Source organism: Ursus maritimus, unplaced genomic scaffold (assembly GCF_017311325.1).
Source record: "Ursus maritimus isolate PB19 unplaced genomic scaffold, ASM1731132v1 scaffold_2, whole genome shotgun sequence".
NCBI classification, from domain to species: Eukaryota; Metazoa; Chordata; class Mammalia; order Carnivora; family Ursidae; genus Ursus; species Ursus maritimus.
In genome coordinates this window covers 3,890,126-3,913,299 of record NW_024424452.1, presented here as the reverse complement: position 1 = coordinate 3,913,299, position 23,174 = coordinate 3,890,126, and the positions used below count along the sequence as shown (strand labels likewise).

Genomic DNA, 23,174 nt, shown 5'->3' with positions numbered 1-23,174 from the left:
GGCCACAGATGCAAACATGCAGGGAAGCCTGGGCCATGGGCCTTCGCCTGTCCTGCACCTGCTGTGTGGACTTGAGTAGGTGTCTCAACCTCTCTGGACCTCAGCTGGTTGATTTGTAAGGACAGGAGGCTTGGTCTGAATGATCTGTGGATTTGGATACTGGTGCTGCCCTCTCTAGCAGGGCCAGGGGCTGGACCATGAGCTTTTACCTTTCGTGCTTGGGCTGATGCAGTTTCTGCGGGTGATGGGTCCAGTGAGGAAGTGGAGCACATCGATTGGAACTATTTCTGTTCCCTTCCTCATTGCACGGCCCTTACCGTGGTGCAGCCCACAAGTTAGGTCCTTAATAAAGGCTTCCTGATTGAGCGAATTTAATAGTGTGACCCAGTGCTATCCCGTAGAAATGTCACACCAGCCACATACGTCGTTCTCCGTTTTTAGTAGCTTTTCAGTTTAATGTGTGACTAATTTTCTATCTCATTGTCATAAAAAGGTAAACAACAGTGAAATTAATTTTAAGAATGTATTCTAGTTAACCCTTGGTATGCAAAGTGTTGTCATTTCAACATATAATCAATATAAATGAATTATTCATGAGATACTTTACATTCTCTTTTCGCTGCAAGTCTTTGAGATCTGTTTGTGTGTTTTATACTCATGCCCCATCTCAGTTTGGACTGGCTATATTTCAAGTGCTCAGTAGCCACATGTGCCCATATTGAATAGCACACGAATATCTTCCAGGGTGAGAGATGGGTGTTTATCTTAATCAGTCTGGGTTACTATACGGAAGCACCATAGACTAGGTGGCTTATACACAATAGAAAATTATTTTGCATAGTTCTGGAGGCTGGGGTCTGAGATCAGGGTGCCAGCATGGTTGGTTTCTGGTGAGGGCCATCTTTTGGGTTACAGACTACAGACTTCTCATTGTATCTTCATGTGGCAGAAGGAGAAGGAGATACTCTCTGGCCTCTTCTTAGAAGGGCACTAATCTCATTTATGAGGGCCCCACCCCCTTGATCTACTTATGCCCTAAAGGTCCCACCTCCAAATGCCATCATACTAGAAATTAGATTTCAACATAGTTATTTTTTTGTGGGGAGGAGGGAGAGCACAACCATTCAACCCTTAACAGTGTTCCTAGTTCAATCTGTAAGAGATGCTTTCCCTCTTTGAGCCTCTGTTTTTCAGTGGATGGTTGGACCAGCTCATCTTTCAGGTTCTAACCTAGAACCCTTGAATGGTTCACCTAGATCAAGAAATACACTTATCGTTAAGCTATAGGAATTAAAGGCTGTGTAGTGTTTGTGCAGGGCTAGACAAATTGGCCAGTGGAATAAAAGAGAGAGGCCAGAAGCAAATTCATGCCTATAAAGACATTTGATTTTTGAGAAAGGTAGTGTTGCTGATCAGCTGAGGCAAGGCTGCTCTCTTGAATAAATGGTACTGAGACAACTGGTTATCCAGAGGGAAACAGTGAAACTGGAGCCCTACCTCACACCATACAGAAGATGCATTTCTGGATGGATTAAAATTTTTAGAAGTGAAATAAAAAAAAAAAACACCTTGAAAACTTTCAGAAAATAGAAGAGACTATCTTTTGAATTTCAGGGTAGGTAAAGATTTCTGAAGGCACAAAAAGGTAAAACCATTAAAGAAAAGATGAGTAAACCAGACTGCGTTAAGAATTATGAATTTCTATTCATCGAAAAATACCATGAAGAAAATAGAACACAAGCTACGAACTCAAAGGACGTATTTGCAGCACATTTACCCACCAACGTAATTAACGTTCAGAATATGCAAACAACTACGTTAAGAAAAAGACAAATAAGAGTAAGAGAATAGAAAGTGTCAAAATACAAATCATTTTGCAGATGAACACAAAGAGAGAGACGAGAACACAAATGAGCAGTGAGCATACAAAAAGCTGCTCGTTTTCAATGGGCGTCTACCCTGGAGAAACTTGCACACATGTGCGTCATTGGAAACGGACAAGAATTTTCTCAGCAGCGTTGTTCGTGATACGCAAGACCTGGAGACGCCCCAAACATCATTGGTAGAATGGTGTGTATCCATATAATGGAATAAGACCCTGCAAAGAGAGCGACCTCCGCTTTCAGGCAACAGTATGGATAAATCTCATAGACGTGTTGAGTGATAGCCAAACACAAAGGAAAGTACGAACCCAGTCATTCAGTGCTCAAAAACAGGCAAACCAACTGTTGTTCAGGAATGCAGAGGAAGGTATGTGCAAAGCCGGAATATGATTATTGCAAAATCAGCTTACTGGCTACCTCTCAGGGAGGGGGGGATACACAGGGTACTTCTGGGTCCTGGCAGTGTTCTAAATCTTGACTTGGGAAGAAAACCAAGGTGGCTTCTCTGTGCCCTGCAAGACAGCTCCCGTTCCCAGGGGGAGACTTACCCACGTGGCCACGCCTCTCTGCAGGGGAGGCTGGGAAGTATCGTCCCACTCTCTGTGCCCATTGCTGCCTCCCCGGGACCCAGAAGAGTACCGGTCAGATCCGGTGAATGACTAGTGGCTGTGTGACTTTGGGCAAGCCAATTAACCTCTGAAGACATCGGTCTGCTCTCTCGCTTTAATCTGACTTTACGTGGGGTCTTTATAAAGCAACGTTAAGGTTACACATGCAGCGTGTTCTCCTTGGACGACATTTTTTTAATCCTGGGAAGTAGGTGTAAACATGAAAGCAACGGTCCCCCTGCATCCTGCCATCTCGAGATCTTCACTGTGAAATGTGCAAGGTGCTAGAGCTGGCATTGCATCGTCGTTTAAAAAATTTGACCTGCCGTAAGGTTGTCTCCCTTGTCTTTAACAACTGAGTTTGACACGTGCCTCATATTACATCTCGTCATCGAACCCTACTTTATTTTATTTACTTCCCACTTTTAGAAACTTCTGTTGCTTCCTGGAACCCGTTTCTGTAAGTGACGCTGCTGGGGGACATCTCTGCAGCCAGGCACCAGCATTCAGGAGAATTCTCCGTGTGGACGCCTTTCTGATCCCTTGTCGACCCTGGGCATTAGCCACGACCTGTGGGTCACAAGTTCCCTGTGATGCTCACTGACTGCCTGGTTCATAAGGACGAGGTCTTGGGGTGCCTCCAGGAATGACCCCCATTGTGCCATTTTTCCCATGGGTTTGAAGTTGCTCGTAAGGTCACATGAAGGTCAGGGCCCAGCTCTTCCCACAGTGGTGTCCTCGGGGAGTAGAAGGAGCTTGGAGCTTGTGTTCTGGTTCTGCTCATCTCTTTGCTGGGTTCTCTTGAGCAGGCAACTGAGCCGTGGTATCCTCCTTGGACCTGAGGCTAGCATGGGGTTGGTAAAGCACACAGTGGCCCTGGTCGGCTTTCTGTAGGTTTAAGTCCCCAGCCTACTTACCTGACGCCCCTTCAAGGCCACTTAGGACCAGTCCTATTCCAGCCAAGAAATTCCAAAGGTCACGGGTTTTGTAAACATTTTTTGTTGTTGTTGTTATTCTTTTTTTTTTTTTTTAAGATTTTATTTATTTATTTGACAGAGAGAGATAGCCAGTGAGAGAGGGAACACAAGCAGGGGGAGTGGGAGAGGAAGAAGCAGGCTCCCAGCAGAGGAGCCTGATGTGGGGCTCGATCCCAGAACGCCGGGATCACGCCCTGAGCCGAAGGCAGACGCTTAACGACTGTGCCACCCAGGCGCCCCAGTGTTGTTGTTATTCTTAAGGCGATGAAGATGTGTGTGAGAAGCATCCAGTGAAGGTATACAGTTGGTGCTCCAAAGTGGTGGCTATTTATGTAAGTGATTGTTGTTATGTATAGTCTCTTTCCAGAGAGGAGTGGAAGCACTCTGGAAAAAGCACGTTTCTCAAGGTCCACGGGGCTGCCAGAGAGCCCTTCATCTTGTCAAGGTTTGCTGTGATGTCAGTGGGCCTCTGTGCGCCGGGCAGGAGTGTCCGGGAGGGGCTTCCAGGGGCTCTGTCTTGCTGGGCTGCTGTGGGCAGGCCCATCTCCAGGCTTCATGGAGTAGGAACCACGTGCCGGTCCTCATGCCTCGCACCTTCCATTCACCATCTCCTCCGACCCTTAGCAGCTGGGGCACTGGGTACCATTTTTAATCCCTATTTGGTTTTCCCGTGGTCACGGAGCACACGGTGCAGTTCACGCCTGGGCTGTGCTTGGCTTTTCCGCCTCCCACACAACCACGGGCATAATGATCCCCACAGTCACCTGCGTTCGTGGAATGGGGCCGGAGCTTGTGCAATTGTCCCCGCTGGACACAGGGACTGGAATCCCGAGTCCTCCCCGCTGCACGTGCCCTGGCAGGACCCTCAACACACCTTCTGTGCAGCCTCCTTCGTTCACACGCAGGCCTGTCCCAGGCATTTGTGAGGCCAGAGCTAGTGTCCCAGGGGAAGCCCACACACCATATGTCTGAATATTCAAAGTTAAAAATCTAGCTAACGAGCTTTTCAACAGAACGGCTTCTGTCCTCTTTGGCAAATATACTTCTATAATGACAAAAATGGAACACTCTGGCGAAACGTGGCCGTCAGATGGTTGAAGGCTGGCCACGTGTGCCTTGGCATTTATGGCTGGGCCAGCTGTGCCTGGATGGGGAATAAGATAAAGGCACGCATCATTTATTAATTGTTGTGTATTTCATGCTAGTTATTTTTCTCTTGTTGCAATCTAGGGCAGTAGCACTAGCCACCTGTGGCTATTTATTTGTTTATTTATTTAATTTATTTATTTTAAGTTGGCTCCATGCCCAGCGTGGAGCCCAGCACAGGGCTTGAACCCAAAACCCTGCGATCAAGACTTGATCTGAGACCAAGAGTCGGACACTTAACCAACTGAGCCACCTACATGCCCCACCTGTGGCTCTTTAAATTCAAATCTAAATTCATTAAAGGGAAATAAAATTAAAAAGCGAATTCCTCAGTTGCACGGGCCCACATTTAGGTGCTCAGTGGTGGAATATGGCCAGTGGCCACTGTACCGTACAACACAGACCTACAACATTTCGATCATCGCATAAATTTCTGTCAGCACTAATCTGAAGGATGAAAATGCAAAACGTAACTTGAAAAATATCCCACAAAGGGCGCCTAGGTGGTCTACTCGGTTGGGTGTCTGCCTTCGGCTCAGGTCATGATCCAGGAGTCTTGGGATCGAGTCCCGCATCGGGCTCCCTGCTCAGCAGAGAGTCTGCTTCTCCCTCTCCTGCTCCCCCTGCTTGTGCTCTCACTGTCTGTCAAATAAATAAATACAATCTTTAAAATAAATAAATAAAAAAATCCCACAAATAAAAATTAAACCAAATGTAAAAAAACTGAGCTCCCTGTTGGAGCGCGCGCCAGAGTTTCCTTTCTCTTCCAGGCTGAATAGTATTCCACTGAATGGGTTTACAGCTGTCTTTGGTTTCGAGGACGCAGGAAGGGATGTGGAGAAGTCCTTTCCATGGGGCTTGCCTGAGTTAGTCATAAAGTGCCTGGTGAGGACGACAGCTTGGACTGGGCCAGTGATGAGCGCTGGGTCCCCGTGACGCAGGTGCTCGAGGCTTCCTTAAGTTAGTTTGTGGGTGTTTGCGAGAGTAGGACCCTCTAAACCCACATACTCCATGGATCGGTAACATTGGTGGCATCTAGTGCTTGTTAGGAATGCAGAATCGTGGGCTCCATCCCAGACATGTGGAAGCTCACGGTTTAGGGGAGGACTGAATTTCCTAATAATACCATGTGAGGGAACACAGCATTGGGATGTGGACAAGCATGCAGGAAAGATGGGTACGGTTTCTGCTCGAGGGTCCGGGTGAGGGGGGCAGTCATAAGTAACAGAAAGCCTCAATTTGAACTGGCTTAGAGGAGAAAGAGGGAAGGAGGGACAGAGGGGATGAGAGAGAGCGAGAAGGAAGAGGAAGGTGGAGGAGAGAGAGGAGGAGGAGGAGGAGGAGGACAAGGAGAGGAAGAAGAAGGAGGGGGAGAAAGAAGGGAGCACCAGAAGAAAGAAATGCGTTTGTGTCCAGAACTGAAAAGTTCAGAGTGTCTGGGTTCAGGTAGAGCTGGATCCAGGGTCTCAAAGAGGACCTGGGCTATCTCTCTTTGTTTGTGGGCTCTGTTTCCTCTGGTGGCTGCATTGTCTGGACGGCTCCCAGCCTTTGTGGACCGAGTTTCTCTTTCCTGGCAGGATCACCACTGTCCTGGAATCGAGGGTCTGTGTTCTGGCCTGGATGGCATGCCCACCCTTGAACCTATCACTGGGGTGAGGGGAAGGGCTCGGGCAAGTCTAGATTCTTTGGAGCATGGCGTTTGAGAGTCAGGTATGGCTTGGGGGGTGGGGGGATGTGGCTCCCCCTGAGCCCAATGGGATGAGGGGAGGAAGGTGTGGCCGAAAAGGAAAGGGAAAGCCATCATATAGGACTGATGTTTGTCGCATCTCCTGACAATGGGATGGTTCCTTGTCAATATGTCCCTTGACCCCGAAGCCTTCAGTGCGTGTGTACGTAGCACGAGGGCACTCTCTTATGGGATGAGATTTAAGAAAGGAGACTCAGCCTTAAATAGGCACGAACCTTGAGGACACGATGCTAATAAGCTGATAAACAAAAGGACAAATGTGTGGGTCCAGGTCTGTGAGGTCCCGGAGTCGTCAGACTCGGAGTCAGAGAGCAGATGGCGGTGTAGGGGAGCTGGGAGGGGGTGGGGGTCTCTGTGTCACGGGGACAGAGTCTCAGTGTGGGGGGATGGAATGTTCTGGAGCCGGACGGTGGTGGTGGCACAACGTTGCAAACGTGCTTGACGCCCCTGAACCGGACCCCGAGAAGTGGTTAAGACAGTAAATTCTACATCGAGAGAATTTCACCACAATGAAAAAAAAAAAAAAACACCTAGCTGAAAATGGTGACATACGAAGGTCATTTATCGTTATTATTTTTTAAAGATTTTATTTATTTATTTGACAGAGAGAGAGACAGCCAGCGAGAGAGGGAACACAAGCAGGGGAGTGGGAGAGGAAGAAGCAGGCTCATAGCGGAGGAGCCTGATGTGGGGCTCGATCTCAGATCGCCGGGATCACGCCCTGAGCCGAAGGCAGACGCTTAAGGACTGAGCCATCCAGGCGCCCCCGCAGGTCATTTATTAAATGCGAGGGGAAAGGGGGGGGGGAAGGAACTTTAGCATAGATGCAGTATTTTTTCATATGGAGTCCATATTCCAGTTTTACCAGTTTGCCCCATCACTGTGCCAGCTACCAGGACCTGATTCGCGGTGCCTGCGTTTCCTTACCCTCCCGAATCCGGAATTCATCTCCCGTCTTCCTCTGTCAGGCATCCACGTGTCTGAGGTGTCCAGGCCAGTTGCTCTGTAGGCTGCCCCAGTGTGGGGGTCCCCGGGCTCAGTTCGGGGTCTCATGGTTAGACTGAGGCTCTGCGTTTCTGGTGGAAGCGATGCTGGTCCTTCTAGGCGCCTCATAACTGGCAGCGGACGTCCGTCTGTCCTTCCGTGTGATGTGGACCTCGATCGCTTGCTCACGGTGACGTCCTCCAGGTTTTCTGTCTGTAAAACTTACTGTTTGTTTTGGTAATTGGTAGCATTTGGGGGGAGGGAATGTAAGAGATTGTGTAAATATTCCGGTCCTCGCGTGATGAAAACTTTCATTCGTAGACGTCGAGAGAAGAGAGTAATGAGCCCCTGACACCCCGTAGCCTGAGCTTAACAGTTACTAACGTTTTGCCAAAGCTGCTTCATCTCGGCTTTTTCCCTGTTGCCGTATTGGAAGACAAATCCCCGATGGCATGATTTCAGTCCACATCTCTAAGTGGCGAGGACAGGTGTTCCCCGACCACCAGAGCCCTGTCCCACCCGTCAGCATTGGCAATAATTCCCTAGTGCTACAGGTGCCCTTGAATTCTACATTTTATCTGGTCTTCGAGAAGGCGTATTTACTTAACCGCGTGTGGCTAGTCCGCGCTAGATAGCGTAGCTGTCGAGGCCAGATGAGGCTCAAGATCCGCGTTCCCCGCAAGAAAAGGCGAGAAGCTTCAGGGTGCATCTCTCCGTCAGGGGCGCGCGAGACATCTGCCTGTCCCGTTTCCAGTGATGCCGAGATTGACCTTGGGGTCCCTTGGCTCCTTTCGAATATCCGGTTGCTCGGCAACCCCCCAAACTTCTCTGCACTGAGGGTACCAAAGTGCTGGTATCTTCGTTATTATCCAGGAGAAAACCACGGTTCATTTCTTTGCAAGAAGGGCCTCCAGGGGAAGGAAGGGAGGAGTCTGTCTGTAATGTAGATATTCTTAGGATGTGTGGGTGGTGTTTTGGGCTCTGTGAGCCCCTGGGGTGGTGCGCCCACTCTGTGCGTGTGTGTGCACACGTGTGTGTGTGTGTGTGTGTGTGTGTGTGCACGGCCCAGAGAGGTGTGGATCTCCCAGCAGGCAGCCACCGTGCTCAGGAATGGGTGCCTGGATCCTGGGTTGAAATCCAGCTTCAGCACATCCCAGGGCGCTCTGCGCTGGAGTTCCCGTGGCTCTACCGGTCCCAGGATGGCGCTCTCGACTGTTGGCCATCAGTGGGCTGGGTTTGGCCAGGGCACGTGGCACTGTTGTCAGGGCTGGTCATTCAAGGCCTCTGCCATGTTGCTGGGTGCTGGAGCGGCTGCTCCCTGCTCAGGGACCAGCACGAGGCTTGAGGACATATTTCCCGTGGAAGGATGGGCGCTCGTGGAGGCCCCGGCCATCCAGCAGGTGGTGGGCTGTGAGCGTGACCCCTCCTCCTGGTGTCAGAGCTGTTTTTGCTTCCATTAGGGGAGTCAAGGGCTAAGGGCTCTGGGGGCAGGGGAGAAATTTGCTGATTTTCTTCCCAAGTTCCTCCCAGTGGATTCCAGTTTGGGACATGCCTCTGAGAAGGCCGGTGATTGGGGAAGAATGTTCTGGGTGCCGTCTCTGTGAGGAGAAGGATGTTTTCCATGAGCTCACGGGAGGTGTTCTGGATTGTAATCCCGTCATGACATCAGGGAGGGGAAGACTGCAGAGATGGGGTTGTGGCAGGGAGGCCAGGGTAGCCTTGTTGCGGGGAGGCTGTGGGCCGTGCATTTTGGTGGGCCCCGAGGAGCCCTGCACCCCAGCATCCTGGAGTCAGGGTCTGGCGGTACTCTGCTGACCACCTTTACGAGCCTCATTTCCTCATCTGAAAACTGGGCTAAGAAGCCCACCCTGCAAGCTTCCGAGGGCTTTGGAGGGGAGCTGAGGAGTGACTTCACATTCATGGCAGGGTCTGCATCGGGGAAAACTTCAGTGAACCGAGCAGATGTGGGTCCCAGGCTCAGCGAGCTGCCGCCCCGCGGAGCCAGGGGGTGTGAGTGAGCCTTGCAGACTATGGAGTGCTGTCACACAAGCCTTCTGGTATCACAGCACCTTCCCCAGGTGGGACCGGAGGCCTGCAGAAGCGAAGTCGCTTGCTTACCCCAGGGGCTCGTGGCTGGTATCCTAAGAGGCCAACTCTTAGTCACAGATAATCTGCCTTAGTTTGGGTCTCCCCAGAAGCAGACCCCGAGACAAGGACGCAAAGGCAAGCCTGTGTTTGGGAGGTGATCCCAAGAGCCATCGAGAGAGTGGGGAAGGAGCGCAGGGAGGGGTACACGGCCACCATGGGGCTTGTGAGAAGCAAGCTGGTTCTGCTTGGAAGACGTTGTGGGGTATGCGTCAGAGTTTCCCCTCTGGGCACAGAGGCCTGCCACACCTCTCAGCTCACTGTGTCGCTGGGTGGGGGGTGGGCTTGCATCAGCCTCTTGTTACAGGGACGGTGGAGGTGCCCTTCCGCCCCGGATTTCTGGTTCAGAAGGTCTCTCACCTGCTGTCTTCCAGTGACTTCAGTGAGGCAGGGGACAGGGGTGGTTCCTGCTTTAGAGATGGGGACTCTCATTATCCCAGAGGGGACGTTCCCCAGGGAGCCACAGGGAGGGTACAAGCTGGAGCTGGGATCTGGCCAGGTCTGTCTGGCCAGTCCTACCAGGTACACACCTCCAGGGGGCACTGTCCACAAGGGATGCTTCTTGAAGCAATGCCCCTTGGTCTGTGTTCCCTCCTACAGACCGTGACAGAGTTCCCTGGACCCGGCACCAGGTCCAGTCTCAGCCTTTCCCACCCCTTCCTCAGTTTCCCCTTCCTGTTCCTGGCTCGCTCTCCCTTGGGATTTTGATCTTGAGACCATTGTGGGGTGGCACCGGCCCAAAAACTGTTTCCCAAAGCCTGAGCCAAGACGCTGTCTGCACCCAGGAGGAGCCTGAATTCATGAATGGACACAAAGAAGTATCCTGGGGCCAAGCTGGAGAAGGGGAGGCTCTCAGGGCCCAGGGCCAGCTCGGCCCTGGGCTGCCCTGGCCTCTGGGGGACAGACAGACAGACCCCTCTTTGTGTGGAAGCCTGGACACATCTCTTTAGTCCTCTCTGTCCTGGGATCCCAGGGCCGCCGCTGCCAGGCACAGCCCAGTCCGGAAGGGGCGGCCGCTATAGTTTTCCTGGGAGAGGAGGACTGCTTCTCTCCGGGGGCTACAGCCCCGGGCCCAGGCTGGGAGGAGAGGGAGAAACTGCAGAAACTCTGAGGCTGGGCCTGGCCCCTCCAGCCTGACAGGGAAGGAGCAGGAGGGGAGGTGAGCAGCTGGGATGTGCTGGTGGTCCAGGTGGTGGGGACCCGGCAGGTCAGCCAGCTTCGGCCCTGCCTGGGGCACAAATGGTTTAGAAAGCACCCCCCCTTTTTAAAAAAGATTTTATTTTTAAGTAATCTCCACACCCAACACGGGGCTTGAACCCACAACCCTGAGGTCAAGAGTTGCATGCTCTACCCACTGAGCCAGCCTGGTGCCCCAAAGCATCCCTTTTGAGACCCCACCCAGACCTAGCCCTTAGGAGCGTGGGGCCGCTCTGTTGGCCCTCTACCGAATTATAACGTACAGGGGAGCCTGCCTTTCGCTTACAGCTCGAACCCTGGACACAGCGGGGAACCAGCGCCCAGATCAAGATATTAAACAGGGCCGGTTGCCAGACACCCCCCATCTGCCCCCTCCTGTCACTGTCCCCCACTCCCGAGGGTACCCACTGTCCAGGCTTTTATCATCAAAGGCTCCTGCTGCTGATTCTCGAAGTTGATATAAATAGAACCGAAGTGCGGGTACCGTGGTCCGGCGCCGTGTCTGAGATGCCTGCCGGGGTCTGTGTGCAGCTGTGCTTGCCTGTCTCGACGTGGTCTGCTGTTCTGTGCTGTGGCTCCCTCGGTTTCTTTCCATCCTGCCCTGGATGGGCATTCTGGGGAGTTTCCAGCACTCTCTTTGTGACCAGCCCCTTCCCTCCCCCAACTCTGATGGGGCAGGTTTGAGAACGCCTGGTCTCGAACATGGATTTCAAACATGGACTTCCGTATTTAAGATGCTTTTGTTAGATTTTTTAAAAATTACTAAATAGGAAATGAACATTGTAGCCGGTGAAGCTATGCAGAAACATAAAGAAAAAAATAGTCTTTCCCGCCCTTCTCCCTACCCTCTCCTCTGGGGCCCCCTGTCATACCTTCTGCTTTTCCATGTCAGCTCCCAGCCCCGCCTCTTAGATCGTGGGACCTTGGGCAAGCCTCTTATCCTGGCTGGATTGACCCACGTCTCAGGAGTCTGTCTGCTCCAAAATTTTTGGAAGATTTTAAAAGGCCGGGACTGTTCCTAAGTGTTGTATCTTGAGTCTGAATGACTTTGTAAACACTCGGAGATGATCGATTGTTCAGGTAGTTGCTGGGTATTATCTGCTGCAATCCCGGCTCTGCGTTGGTACCAGGAAGATGGAGATGAATTGGGGCCAGGCCCTTGTTTGTAGCTTAGGGGCCAAGACCGACCCAGAAACACCCAAATATGTGTCGCCTGTGCTGTGATAGGGATTGCACGGGCAGCTGTGGGAGTCCAAAGGAAGGAGCTACTCTCTCTGCCTAGGAGTGCCCCAGGAAGAGGAAGAGAGAAGGGGGTCCACCCTAGCACCAGCTCGTGCAGCGGCCTACAGGTGAGAGAGAGCTGTTTACTCTCCAGTCTAGATGGGGGTGTGAGGATCAAGGAAAGCTTTTCAGAGGGGCCTTTGGACCTAGGCTTTGAAGGCTGAATAGGAGTTCTCCAGCTAGCGAAGAGGGAAAGGGATTTTTAAGCAGAGGACAAGATATGTGCAAGGCCCAGAGACATGATGACTGTGGGCCATGGGGAGAGCTTTCTTGGGGTGGGGAAAAATTGCAGGGTCTAAGTCAGGGATAGGAAACAAAAGAAGCCGGTCCCCCTGGGACACAGGCTCTTCTTTTTGTTCTTGGTTTGGCCTGGGCTCTTGTGCTCTGGGCAAAACCGTGGCCCATGAGATCTGCGAGTCTTGGTGTTAGACTTTCCAAGATGGGAGGGACTGACAAAGCTGGGGCTTGGTGGGGACTGGGGATCATGGGCCACTTGTGGCCAGGGGTTGCTCTGACCACTGGCCAATGAGGCAGTGATTTTAGGAGCTGAGAGAGGGCTCTGTCCCTTCCCTTCTTTGCCTCCAGGTTCTCCATCCTGGAGAGGATGCCCAGATACCTTACACTATGGTGTAAAAGACTGATGGTAGAACCTTTCCCATCAGAACCACAGACAGGGCTGAAAGGGGAAGTGAGTGCAGTGCGAAGAATAAACCAGGAGTCGGGAGGTCTGGAGTCCCATCTCAGCTGCACCACGTCCTAGCCTCCTAGCCTGTGGCTTAACTTCTCTGAATCCCTGACGGTCATAATCTCGGCCCTGCTCACCTCACAGCCATGCTCAGGCGGAAGGAGGGAAGTGAAAGCATTGGGTAACTCAAGCCAGGGACGGCTGCCTCCTGCCTGCCCTGAGCCCGTGACAGACACTGCCAGTCATCACCGCCCTCCGTTCCTGCCACGCCTAGACTCACTCTCAGCGTCCTTTGCGACATGGCACACGCTCGGGGCAGCCACGACCAGCCCTGGACTTGCGTGGGAGTTGAAGCCTGTTTGCTGTCTGTGCCGAGCCGGGTGTTCCATTGGTGGTCCTGGGGTCCTGTGGTGTCCCTGTTGTGTGACACCTGACGCCGTCGCCTCTCTCCTCCGTTTGCACACTGCAATCACCTGGGGAGTTTTTAAACTACCAGTGCCTGGGTCCCTGCCTGGCAGTTCTATTTTAGGTGTCGGGGATGTGGCCTGGGCATCGGGGTTTTTCCTTTCTCCCTGGGAATTCTCATGCGCAGCAACATTTGCTCCTTTCCCCCACCTGCCAGGTGGTGAGAGCTTTTGTCCCTGGTGGCCCCGGGTCTCAGGGAGGGGGTGATAATGACGCACCTGAGCCCCAACGCCTGTCACTTCCTTGCTGGCAGGATAACAAGGAGTCTCCCTATGTACCTAGATTTGCCTGTGGCCAGAATTTTCGTTGTTGTTGTTAAAATACATAGCATAAAATATACTGTTTCAATGGGCATTGAGCCCTTTCACGCTGTTGTGCACCCATCACCACCATCCGGCTCCAGAACGCTTCATCTTCCAAACCTGAGACCCTGTCCCCGTCACACACCATCCCTTCCCCCAGCCCCCGGCACCACCACCTGCTCTTGTCTCCATGGACTTGGCGACCCTGGGGATCTCATATACGTGGAATCCTGCATTAGTCACCTTTCTGTGTCTGGCTTATTTCACGTTGCGTAACGTCCTCAGAGATCATCCGCGTTGTCGGTAGCAGGTGTCAGAATTCCTTCCGCTTTAAGGCTGAACGATATCCCATGGGATGCACAGATCACATTCTGTTACCCATTCATCTGTGATGGACACTTGGGCGCGCCCATCTTTTGGCTCCCGTGGATCACGCTGCCGTGGACCTGGGTGTGCAAAGATCCCTCCAGACTTTTGATTCTTCTCCCAGAAGTGGAGTTCCTGGATCCGATGGTGGTTCCATGTGTAATTTGGGGGGGAGCCGCCATACCGTGTTCTACGGCGGCCACACCATTTACTTTCCTGCCAATTTCTCCACATTCTTGCTGACACTTGCTTTCTGTTTTTGGGTAGTAACAGCCACCCTTATGGGTGTGGAGTGGTGAGGCTTGATTTTGAAAGCAAACCTTCTTTCCTTGAACATGTCAGAGCACCGGTTCCGGAGGTGACACGGGAGGCGGAGAGGGAGCCACTAGTCCTGAGAGCCTGCTGTGTGTGGGGAGTTCACACATCTTCTCCTCGGTGAGGCAGGTGCCGTCACCCTGCTAGAGTGCAGGCCATGTGGTCCGCCAGTCCTGGGCCTCAGTTTCCTCCGCTGAAATGGGGCTCGTAATAGGAACTGCCTCATCGGTTGTGAGGATTTATAGTCACAGAATCAGTAACGTTGGTCACGTGCCAACATGTGCTGAGTGCTGTGCGTGGATTAACCCATTTCACCTTTTTTTTAAATCTTTATTTATTTATTTATTTATTTAAGATTTTATTTTTATTTATTTATTTGACAGAGAGACAGCCAGCGAGAGAGGGAACACAAGCAGGGGGAGTGGGAGAGGAAGAAGCAGGCTCCCAGAGGAGGAGCCTGATGTGGGGCTCGATCCCATAACGCCGGGATCACACCCTGAGCCGAAGGCAGGCGCTTAACGACTGTGCTACCCAGGCGCTCCTAACCCATTTCATCCTTTTATAATCCTCTGCGGTGGGTGCTGAGGTTCTCCCCTTTGCTCAGACCAGAAAACCGAAGCCCAGGGAGCTCTCGCAGCTTGCACATGGACTCGTGGCTAGAGAGGGGTGGTGCCAGGATCGAATCTGGATGGTCTCACCCCCTGAGCTCCTGATTTTAATTGTAAACTCTAGTGCGTGCTCAGTAGGTGGTAGGATGAGGGTCTAACCCAAAGAAGAGGCATAGGGAGGAGTCGAGGAGATCCTCAGGCCTGGCTCCACCCCATCTGAGAAGGGCAGCCGGTGAACAGTGTGGAGCACACTTACCTGGGTGCTGTGAGTTCCCGGCTGCAGCAGGGGCGTGTCTCAGGCATGACCAGCTCCATGGAACAGCCCTGTGATCCCGTGAGGGATGGGGGGGCAGGCTGGGGCTCTGACGGACGAACTCACTCCCAATTGTTGGACTCACGGGATCGCAACATCTCCTGCATTTGGAGCGTTCACCAGGTCCAACCGGAACTGCTTCCAAAGGCTGTCCTCTTTCCACTGTGCCCCACTGCCTGTCCAAACCTTAGAAACCCAAGCGTTTGCCACTTTAAGAAAGGACTGGTGCAGGCACCTCCCGGGATTCCAGTGCTGTGTTAGCCAGGACACTGAGCCTCAGCAAAGTGTAATTTACTTGAAGGAAACACTTGAAAATGTTTTGGTGTTCATCTTGGAAGGAGGAAAGGAAAACAGATTTTCTGCTGTCCATCCTTCTGTCCATTCAGACAACTGTGTATCTACCTATACGCTTTTTTTCCTACCAAGCTATGTGCCTAGCTCTCCTACTCACATACTCACCCACCCCTTCATCCATTCCCCCATCTGTCCCCGAATCCATCCATCCATCCCCCATCTGTCCATCCATCATCCTTCCATCCGCCATTCATCCATTCCCCATCCATATCTTCATCCCCATCCATCCCCCATCCATCCATCCTCCAATCTCCCCATTAATCCATCCATCCATCCATCCATCCATCCATCCATCCATCCTACCATTCATTCCCCATCTTCCTGTCCCCTGATCCATCCATCCACCCTTCCAGACAAATATCTACTTATCTAGTTACTTGTCTATCAAGCCATTTGCCTATCTCTTCAGTCTACTTACCCACCTTCCCATCCAGCTAGTTCCAAAGTTGGTAACTGGAAACCTATTGGAAAGTATGGCTGCTGTCTTGTGGACAGTGGAACAGCCAATGAAAAACATTAATAATACGACATTATTTTCTCCTTTTCACGATCAATTAAAAATGTTCATATTTGCGATCTGTAATACCGAGGTGCATCAATCATGTCTTTAGGGAGTTATGGGCATAAGGGCAGCATTTTGCAGCTGCCGAGAAAGCTCTGCAGCCCTACAAGGCCAGGGTGACACCTTCCCGCTCTTCCTTTCCTGCTGCCCTTCGGTCTCCTGAAGTTCCCTCTGCTGTCTTCAGTGTGACCATCCCATTGTGTCTGTGACATCACCCCCAGCAGAGGACTGACCTTCTGTTGTTGAAATCTGTGCATCATAAAAGCATTGGCATAATGACCCTAAGATGAATTTTCCCCAACATTTTGTTCTGAAAAATTTCAAACGTGTATCAAAAAGTCGCAAGAAAAGTTCATGAGCGCCTGAGTGCCTGTCGCTTTTGCAGTGTTGGCTTTATCACTTCCTCCTCTCTCTGAACCTTTCGAGGATAAATTGCAGACGTCCGGACACTTCATCCTCAAATACGTCCGCACATATCTCCTAAGGAAAGACATTCTCCCCCATAACCGGGACACACTTATCTCTCCCAGTACGTGATACAATACTGTGGTCTGATAGGCAGTCCGTCTTTGTCTTCCTTCAAAGCCCTCAAACGAATTCTTAAGAAGAAAAATGCCATCGGGGCGCCTGGGTGGCACAGCGGTTAAGCGCCTGCCTTCGGCTCAGGGCGTGATCCCGGCGTTGTGGGATCGAGCCCCACATCAGGCTCCTCCGCTAGGAGCCTGCTTCTTCCTCTCCCGCTCCCCCTGCTTGTGTTCCCTCTCTCGCTGGCTGTCTCTATCTCTGTCGAATAAATAAATAAAATCTTTAAAAAAAAAAAAAGAAAAATGCCATCAAGAGTGAATCCTGAGGCCTCACCACAAATATGTATTTCATTTTTGTGCATTAACGTGTCGTCTTCTGTCCGTACACGTATTTCGGCCTTATTATAATCATAACGAGTTATATATTTTCTCTTTCCCACTTGATGATAGATACACGGCAAACATTTCCTGTGTCCTTATGCAGTTAGATAAAACTGACGTTTAGTTACACAAATAAAACCTGAATATAATCTCATAAAAATTCAAACAACACAGGTCAGTGGAAAATCTCCTTTGATCCCCCACCCAGTCCTGCAAGTTCAGAATAATAAGGGGCAGCCAAAGTCCTCTGTGCCCAGAAACCCCAATTCCATCCATCTCTGCTCTTTTCTTCCTAGGCATCTTTGCATGCACTTATCACCAACCTGTTAGACATTCAGATTAATTCCTGTTACTAGGATTTGTCCAGTTCCGTGTTACTCGCTTCTCCGTCTCGGCTGTCCATTGGCGTCACCCAGCAGCTCTAATACCGATGCCTGGGTCCCAGCCACAGAGAGATGCTGGGTTATTTGATCTGGGATGGAGCCGGGGCATTGGCATGTTGGAAAGCTTCCCAGGTGTCTTTTTTCTTAGCATTAAAAAAAAATTAAGGTGAAATTGACATATAAAATTTGCCATTTTATTTTATTTTAAAGTAGGCAGCACGCCCAGCATGGAACCCAACACAGGGTTTGAACTCATGACCCTGAGGTCAGTACCTGAGCTGAGATCCAGACCTGAGCTGAGATCAAGGATCAGATGCTTTACTGATTGAGCCGCCCAGGCGCCCCCTGAATTTGCCATTTTAAAGTGAACGATTCAGTGGCAGAGTGCAAGCCACAATGTGCAGTCGTTGCCTCTGTCTGGTTCCGAGCGTTTCCATCCCCCCAAAGAAGACCCTGTAGCCATTAAGTGGTTGCTCCCTGCAGCCTGGGGCAACCACTCATCTCTCTGTCGTTACGGATCTGCCTGTCTGGATATTTCGTGTAAATAGAACCCTGTAACATGTGATCTTCTGTGTCTGTCTTCCGTTCGTGGGACAGCCTCCCGTGCTTGTGGTTTATACGTGTTGCAGGTATGGGAGTGTCCTTCCTTGTTACGGCTGAGTACTATCCTGTGGATGGATCACGTTTCGTTCATCTACCCGCCCGTGTGCAGCCAAGGTTGGGAACCGCTGGCCTCACCTCGTATGTCCTCCCCTTCAGATTGGAATAATAATATTGACTTTGCAAGGATGTGGTGGGCTTTAATGGGAAGTCCCTGGATGGGCCAACCACCAGTAGGAAAATGGTGCCTGGCTCTTTGGGGGGCTCTCCAGGAAGTGGTGAAAAGAATGCCTATTCTTTGAGCACTGATGCGTATCCGGCAGTCCTGTGTGTCCTCTTGAGCCATTTTTTAAAAAAAGACTTACTTATTTATTTTAGAGAGAAAGAGAGAACACGAGCAGGCAGAGGAGCAGAGGGAGAGGGAGAGAGAGAGAAGCAGACTCCCGGCTGAGCTCAAAGCCTGACATGGGGCTCGATCTCATGACCCATGAGATCATGACCTGAGCCCAAATCAAGAGTCAGACACTTAACCGACTTAGCCACCCAGGCACCCCACTCTTTTTTTTTTTTTTTTTTTTAAAGATTTTATTTATTTATTCGACAGAGAGAGAGACAGCCAGCGAGAGAGGGAACACAAGCAGGGGAAGTGGGAGAGGAAGAAGCAGGCTCATAGCGGAGGAGCCTGATGTGGGGCTCGATCCCGGATCGCCAGGATCACGCCCTGAGCCGAAGGCAGACGCTTAACCACTGCAGGCACCCCACTCTTAAGCCATATCATCTCATGGTACCTATAGGGTAGGTAATAGTATCTCCTTTTACATGCAAGGAAGCTGCAGCCCAGAGACGGGAAGTCATTTCCCCTAGGGCTCCCAGCACCTAAGTGACTGCAGAATTTTCCACGCGGCTGTGCCCAGCTCCAAAGCCCTTGCTCCGTCCTTTTCAGGATGTGAATTCAGCCTCCGTCCTTGCCTCCCTGCCAGCTCGGACTCTGGATCCTGACTCTGTTTGGGAGCTCTCCGTGTGGAGTTGCCCTCCCCACCCCCAACAAATGTCATGACCCCGCAGTCATCTAAGCAGGAGGGCTGGCCGCAGAATGGTGATTCTGTTCTCCAGAGAGGAGGCAGAAAGGCCCACCTCCCTCTTTCAGTTTTTAACTAGTGACAGACAGCCTGCTGGAAATATCAACTCTTTGAAAAGAAACTTCTCACAGTCTTGAAGCCTGTTCCTTGACTGTAAGCTCTGTGCTAGAACGTTCTAAATTTTATCTATATGTTTCATCTGTTAAAAATGACTCCCTTATCCCTCTGCTGGGGCATGGATAAACTAGCCATTGTACGTCCAGACAATGGAAGAGCACTCAGCAGTAGAAAGGAAGGAGCCATCGGAACAGCGCGACATAGAGGGACCTCACATGCATGATGCCCAGTGAAAAAAGCCAAACTCAAAAGGCTATGAAGAAAAAAACAAAAGAGGTTGGAAGGGTTGAGAATAATCGCCAAGAACGGTAATGTGTGATTTAGGAAGGCCCATTTTCTCTTTGTGTAAAACACGTTTGTCTTAGATGCATTTTAAATAGAACTAAGTAAATCCCTGCTTGGCATTCAGAGCAGTTTCTTTCCACCTGACAATGCACTTTGGCTTTATAAAATAAATGCTTTTTAGACATTAAAAAAAAAAGACCCAAAAACAAAAACGCTGCAGGCCAACCGTGCAACTCCATTTACTCAACATTCTGGAAAGGCAAAGCTGTAGGGGCAGAGAACAGGGCGGCGGTGACGCGCCTGGGGACGGGTATCGGGGCCTAGCGTGTGTGGGCATTTGGGGAGGATGAAGGATCTGTTATTTATCTCGGTTGTGGTGGTGATGACACGGCAGTCTACATTTGCCCAAACTCATGAAACTGGGTAGCCAGAAAAAGAAATTAGACTGTATGTAAATGCAAAGGAAAAGTGAAACCTAAATAAAAAAATTCATTGTCCTCTTAAAAAATGTCTGCCTAGAGGCTCTGAAGAAAGAAAGTAGGCCACAAGGAGGTAAAGAAAAAGTTCTCGGTTCTGGAGGGTTGTGGGAACTCTGTTTCTTGGGCATTTGCCCCGGGCCCTGGGGCCTCGTCTCCTGGCCTTTTTCTCTGCCCGCCTCTCTCCTGTTCAGCGGCTGTAGCAGGGGGCAGAGACAAGGAGGGTTTTGTGGAACCCAGAAACAAATAAAGAACTGCCCATCGTGGGTCGCCACGGCAACGCGACATCCGCCCGTGGACCCGTGAGGCTGGAACCATGGGTGGCTTATTGGTGTTTGTTGAGGGAGCAGAGGAGAGGGTGGCCGGGCCGCGCCTGGTGGCAGGTGGACAAGAGCTCCCTCAGCCCCGGACTCGGTTTCCCACCTTGGAGAGAGGCGTCAGCTGTGTCCCTGTGCAGTTGGCCTCTGTCCCCCCCACCCCCAGCCCCGTTGGCACAGCCCCCTTGGAGGCTTTTGGGCAGAATCTATCAAAATTAACACTGTGAGTTCCTGTGATTGCGTCTCCAGGGCTATAGGAACGAATGACCATACGCTTTGTGACTTTAAACAACAAAAATTTGGTCTCCCAGCTCTGGAGACCGAAAGTCCAAAATGGAGGAGGTCACATCACTGCCATCTGTGTGTCTGTTGTCTCATGGGCTTCGGCTCCGTGGCTGTCCTTTTCCCATAAGCAGCCTAGTCATAACAGATCGGGGGCTCACCCTCCTCCAGGGGGACCTCATCTTAGCTGATGACATCTACAACAGCTGTTTCCAGATGAGGTCGCTTTCTGAGGTACTGGGGGTTAGGATAGCCGCATGGGATTTTGGGAAGACACAGCTCGGCCCGTAACAGTGCCTTTGTGGTTGTATTCTTATCTAGTAAGCCACTCTTGGCCACAAACAACTTCTGAGCTGATGGGCTGGTTGTTTTGGGCTCCTGGGGAGGCTGTGACTCTGTGGGGTCCCCAGCTCCAGGGTCAGGTCCTCCCTTTTCTCTGTGACCCTAAGCCCAGTGTTGAATCCGCCCCTCCTCGGGTGTCAAACTCTGGGGCATTGGAGCACTGGGGCGCTGACGTCTAGCCTGCTCTGCTCGGACGCCTGGCCCTGGGACTTGCTGCCTGGGGGTCTTAGTTGTCTCATCTGTGTAATGGGCTCAGCATGACCCTGGCCTTGTCGCAGGTGGAGTGATCGCCGCCCGCAGGCGGAGGGCAGCTGTCAGAGCAGGTGGGTGGGGAGAGCAGCGTGGACCCCCAGACTTGTCCAGGTGCCGAGGGACCAGGGTAGGAAAACCAGACCCCAGGAGTGCCAGGGCAGGTAGCCGTGTCAGTGCCTGGCAGACACCCTCAGCCCTCCAGCCTTGATGCCTGCCCTGCACACACTGGGCTGCTTGCCATGTGCTCTGCACACTCCCGTCTGCTGGTCCCTGGGCCAGAAGCACTCTTCCCTCTCCTACCTCTCTTTTCACCTGGTAAACTCATTTATCCCTCGATATCTGTCTGCCAGTGCCCGCTGTGGAGCTGGCACTCGGGCATCGTGGTGTGCCTGTGCCCTGGGGAGCCTGTCCCCTCTTGGAAGCCTTCACACTATGCTGTGTCCCTCCTCTCAACTCCAGCCAGCACATAGTAGGTGCTCCCGAACGTTTCCTGAAAGGATGAGGAGCACTAATCCCATAGTATAAGAATTTCTGTTTGGATCTGATGCCTTCTGGATTGTGAGCTCCTTGAGGGCAAGGCCAGGTCACCCCAATGTACCGTCCCTAGTTCTCAGTGTAAAACCAGCATACCGAAGGTGCCTAACAGATGCTCTATGAACTGTATGGCATGGATCCAGCACGGAGGAGGTGCTGACAGATCCTCGGTGAAGTACACTTAATGCGGATCCAGCACACAGAAGGTGCTCCATAAATGCTCTGTGAACTGTGGCACAGATCCAGCACCCAGAAAGTGCTCCATAAATGCTCTGTGCCGTGTTGTGCTACCAGCATCCAGAAGCTCAGTATGTGCTCGGTGACCTGCACCAGGCATGGACTCGGCAGACAGAAGGTGCTCAGTAAATGCTCTGTGAACTCTACCGCACCGAGCCCTTTGTGCTGAGCTATAAGCCCATCCCTTGTTTGTGGGTCTTCATAGTAATAATTGGGATCTTGGGGGACAGTGTTTGATGCCGCAGTGGAGTTTAACCCCATCGGGTGGATGACGGTCAGCAGAGTCCAAGGTGAACAGGTGAACTGCCCATTTCCCTGATCCTAAGCCTGTGTGGCCAGGGAGGGACCCCTGCCAAGCTGGCCCTGCTTGCCGACCTCACCCTGCCGCTCTCTGACACCCCTCCCCCACCCTGGGGGGACTCTCCCTACACTCCGCACCCCACCGTAGCTTCCCCTCTGCAAGATGGATGGGGCAGTGTGGGTCCATGGGAGCTCCGATGCGGGTCAAAGGAGAGACTGGAGGGGCCGAGGCGTGGAGATTCCCAAAGACTCCGGAACACCAGGAATGCACATTGCTCCAGATACGGTCCACGTGTGGACCTACACTCAGCGGAAATGAGTGCGATGGTCACCAAAGATGTGCGCACGGATGCTGACGGACAGAGTTCTCCATGGTGGCCCCAAGGTGGACCGTCCCCCTCCAGGAGACTGGATGCGTACACTGTGTGTGGAATTCTGTACCGCATGAAAACAGCCAATCCCCGCATCCAACAATATGAATGAATCTCGCCAAAGTCACGTGGAACCAAGGAAGCTGGACAAAGAAGGGTTTGTGCTGTGTGATCCATTGATGGGAAGTTCAAAACAGGCCAAGCTAATCAATGATGCCAGTGTCAGAGGTGATTTCCTTGAGGGAAGCGTCACGGGGAGGGGGCCTACAGGCCCTTTCTGGGGGGCGGGAAGTGAGCTCGCGCTCCTCCCGGGTGGTGGTTATGCAGGTGGGTGCACAAGTGAGAACTGGGCAGGCTGTACCCACAGGGAGCCGTACTCTGCGTCAGCGAGACGGACAGAAAATGTAAACGAGCAAATGGAGAGAATGCTGTATTTAGCGAAGTTTTGTAACAAATACTACATTGGGGATCAGGCACAAAATATTGGCTAGTTCAAAAGAAGTGTAATAGAGGGGCGCCTGGGTAGCACAGTCGTTGAGCGTCTGCCTTTGGCTCGGGGCGTGATCCTGGCGTTCCGGGATCGAGTCCCACATCGGGCTCCTCCGTTGGGAGCCTGCTTCTTCCTCTCCCACTCCCCTGCTGTGTTCCCTCTCTCACTGGCTGTCTCTCTGTCACATAAATAAAATCTTAAAAAAAAAAAGTGTAATAGAAAGGGGGGAGGAGGGGGGAGAGGAGGGGAGTGGAACTGGGGGGGGT

General features: G+C 51.7%; 1 protein-coding gene across 1 annotated transcript in view; it reads left to right on the top strand.

Annotated features, from left to right (window-relative positions):
• The first annotated feature begins 6,306 nt into the window (after positions 1-6,306).
• Positions 6,307-23,174, top strand: part of MMD2 (monocyte to macrophage differentiation associated 2) — a 31,365-nt gene continuing 14,497 nt past the window's right edge. The window contains exons 1-2 of the mRNA XM_008698310.2: positions 6,307-6,324; positions 20,554-20,616. Of these exons, the coding sequence (XP_008696532.2) occupies positions 6,307-6,324; positions 20,554-20,616 (81 nt within the window). The remainder of the gene's footprint in view (positions 6,325-20,553; positions 20,617-23,174) is intronic.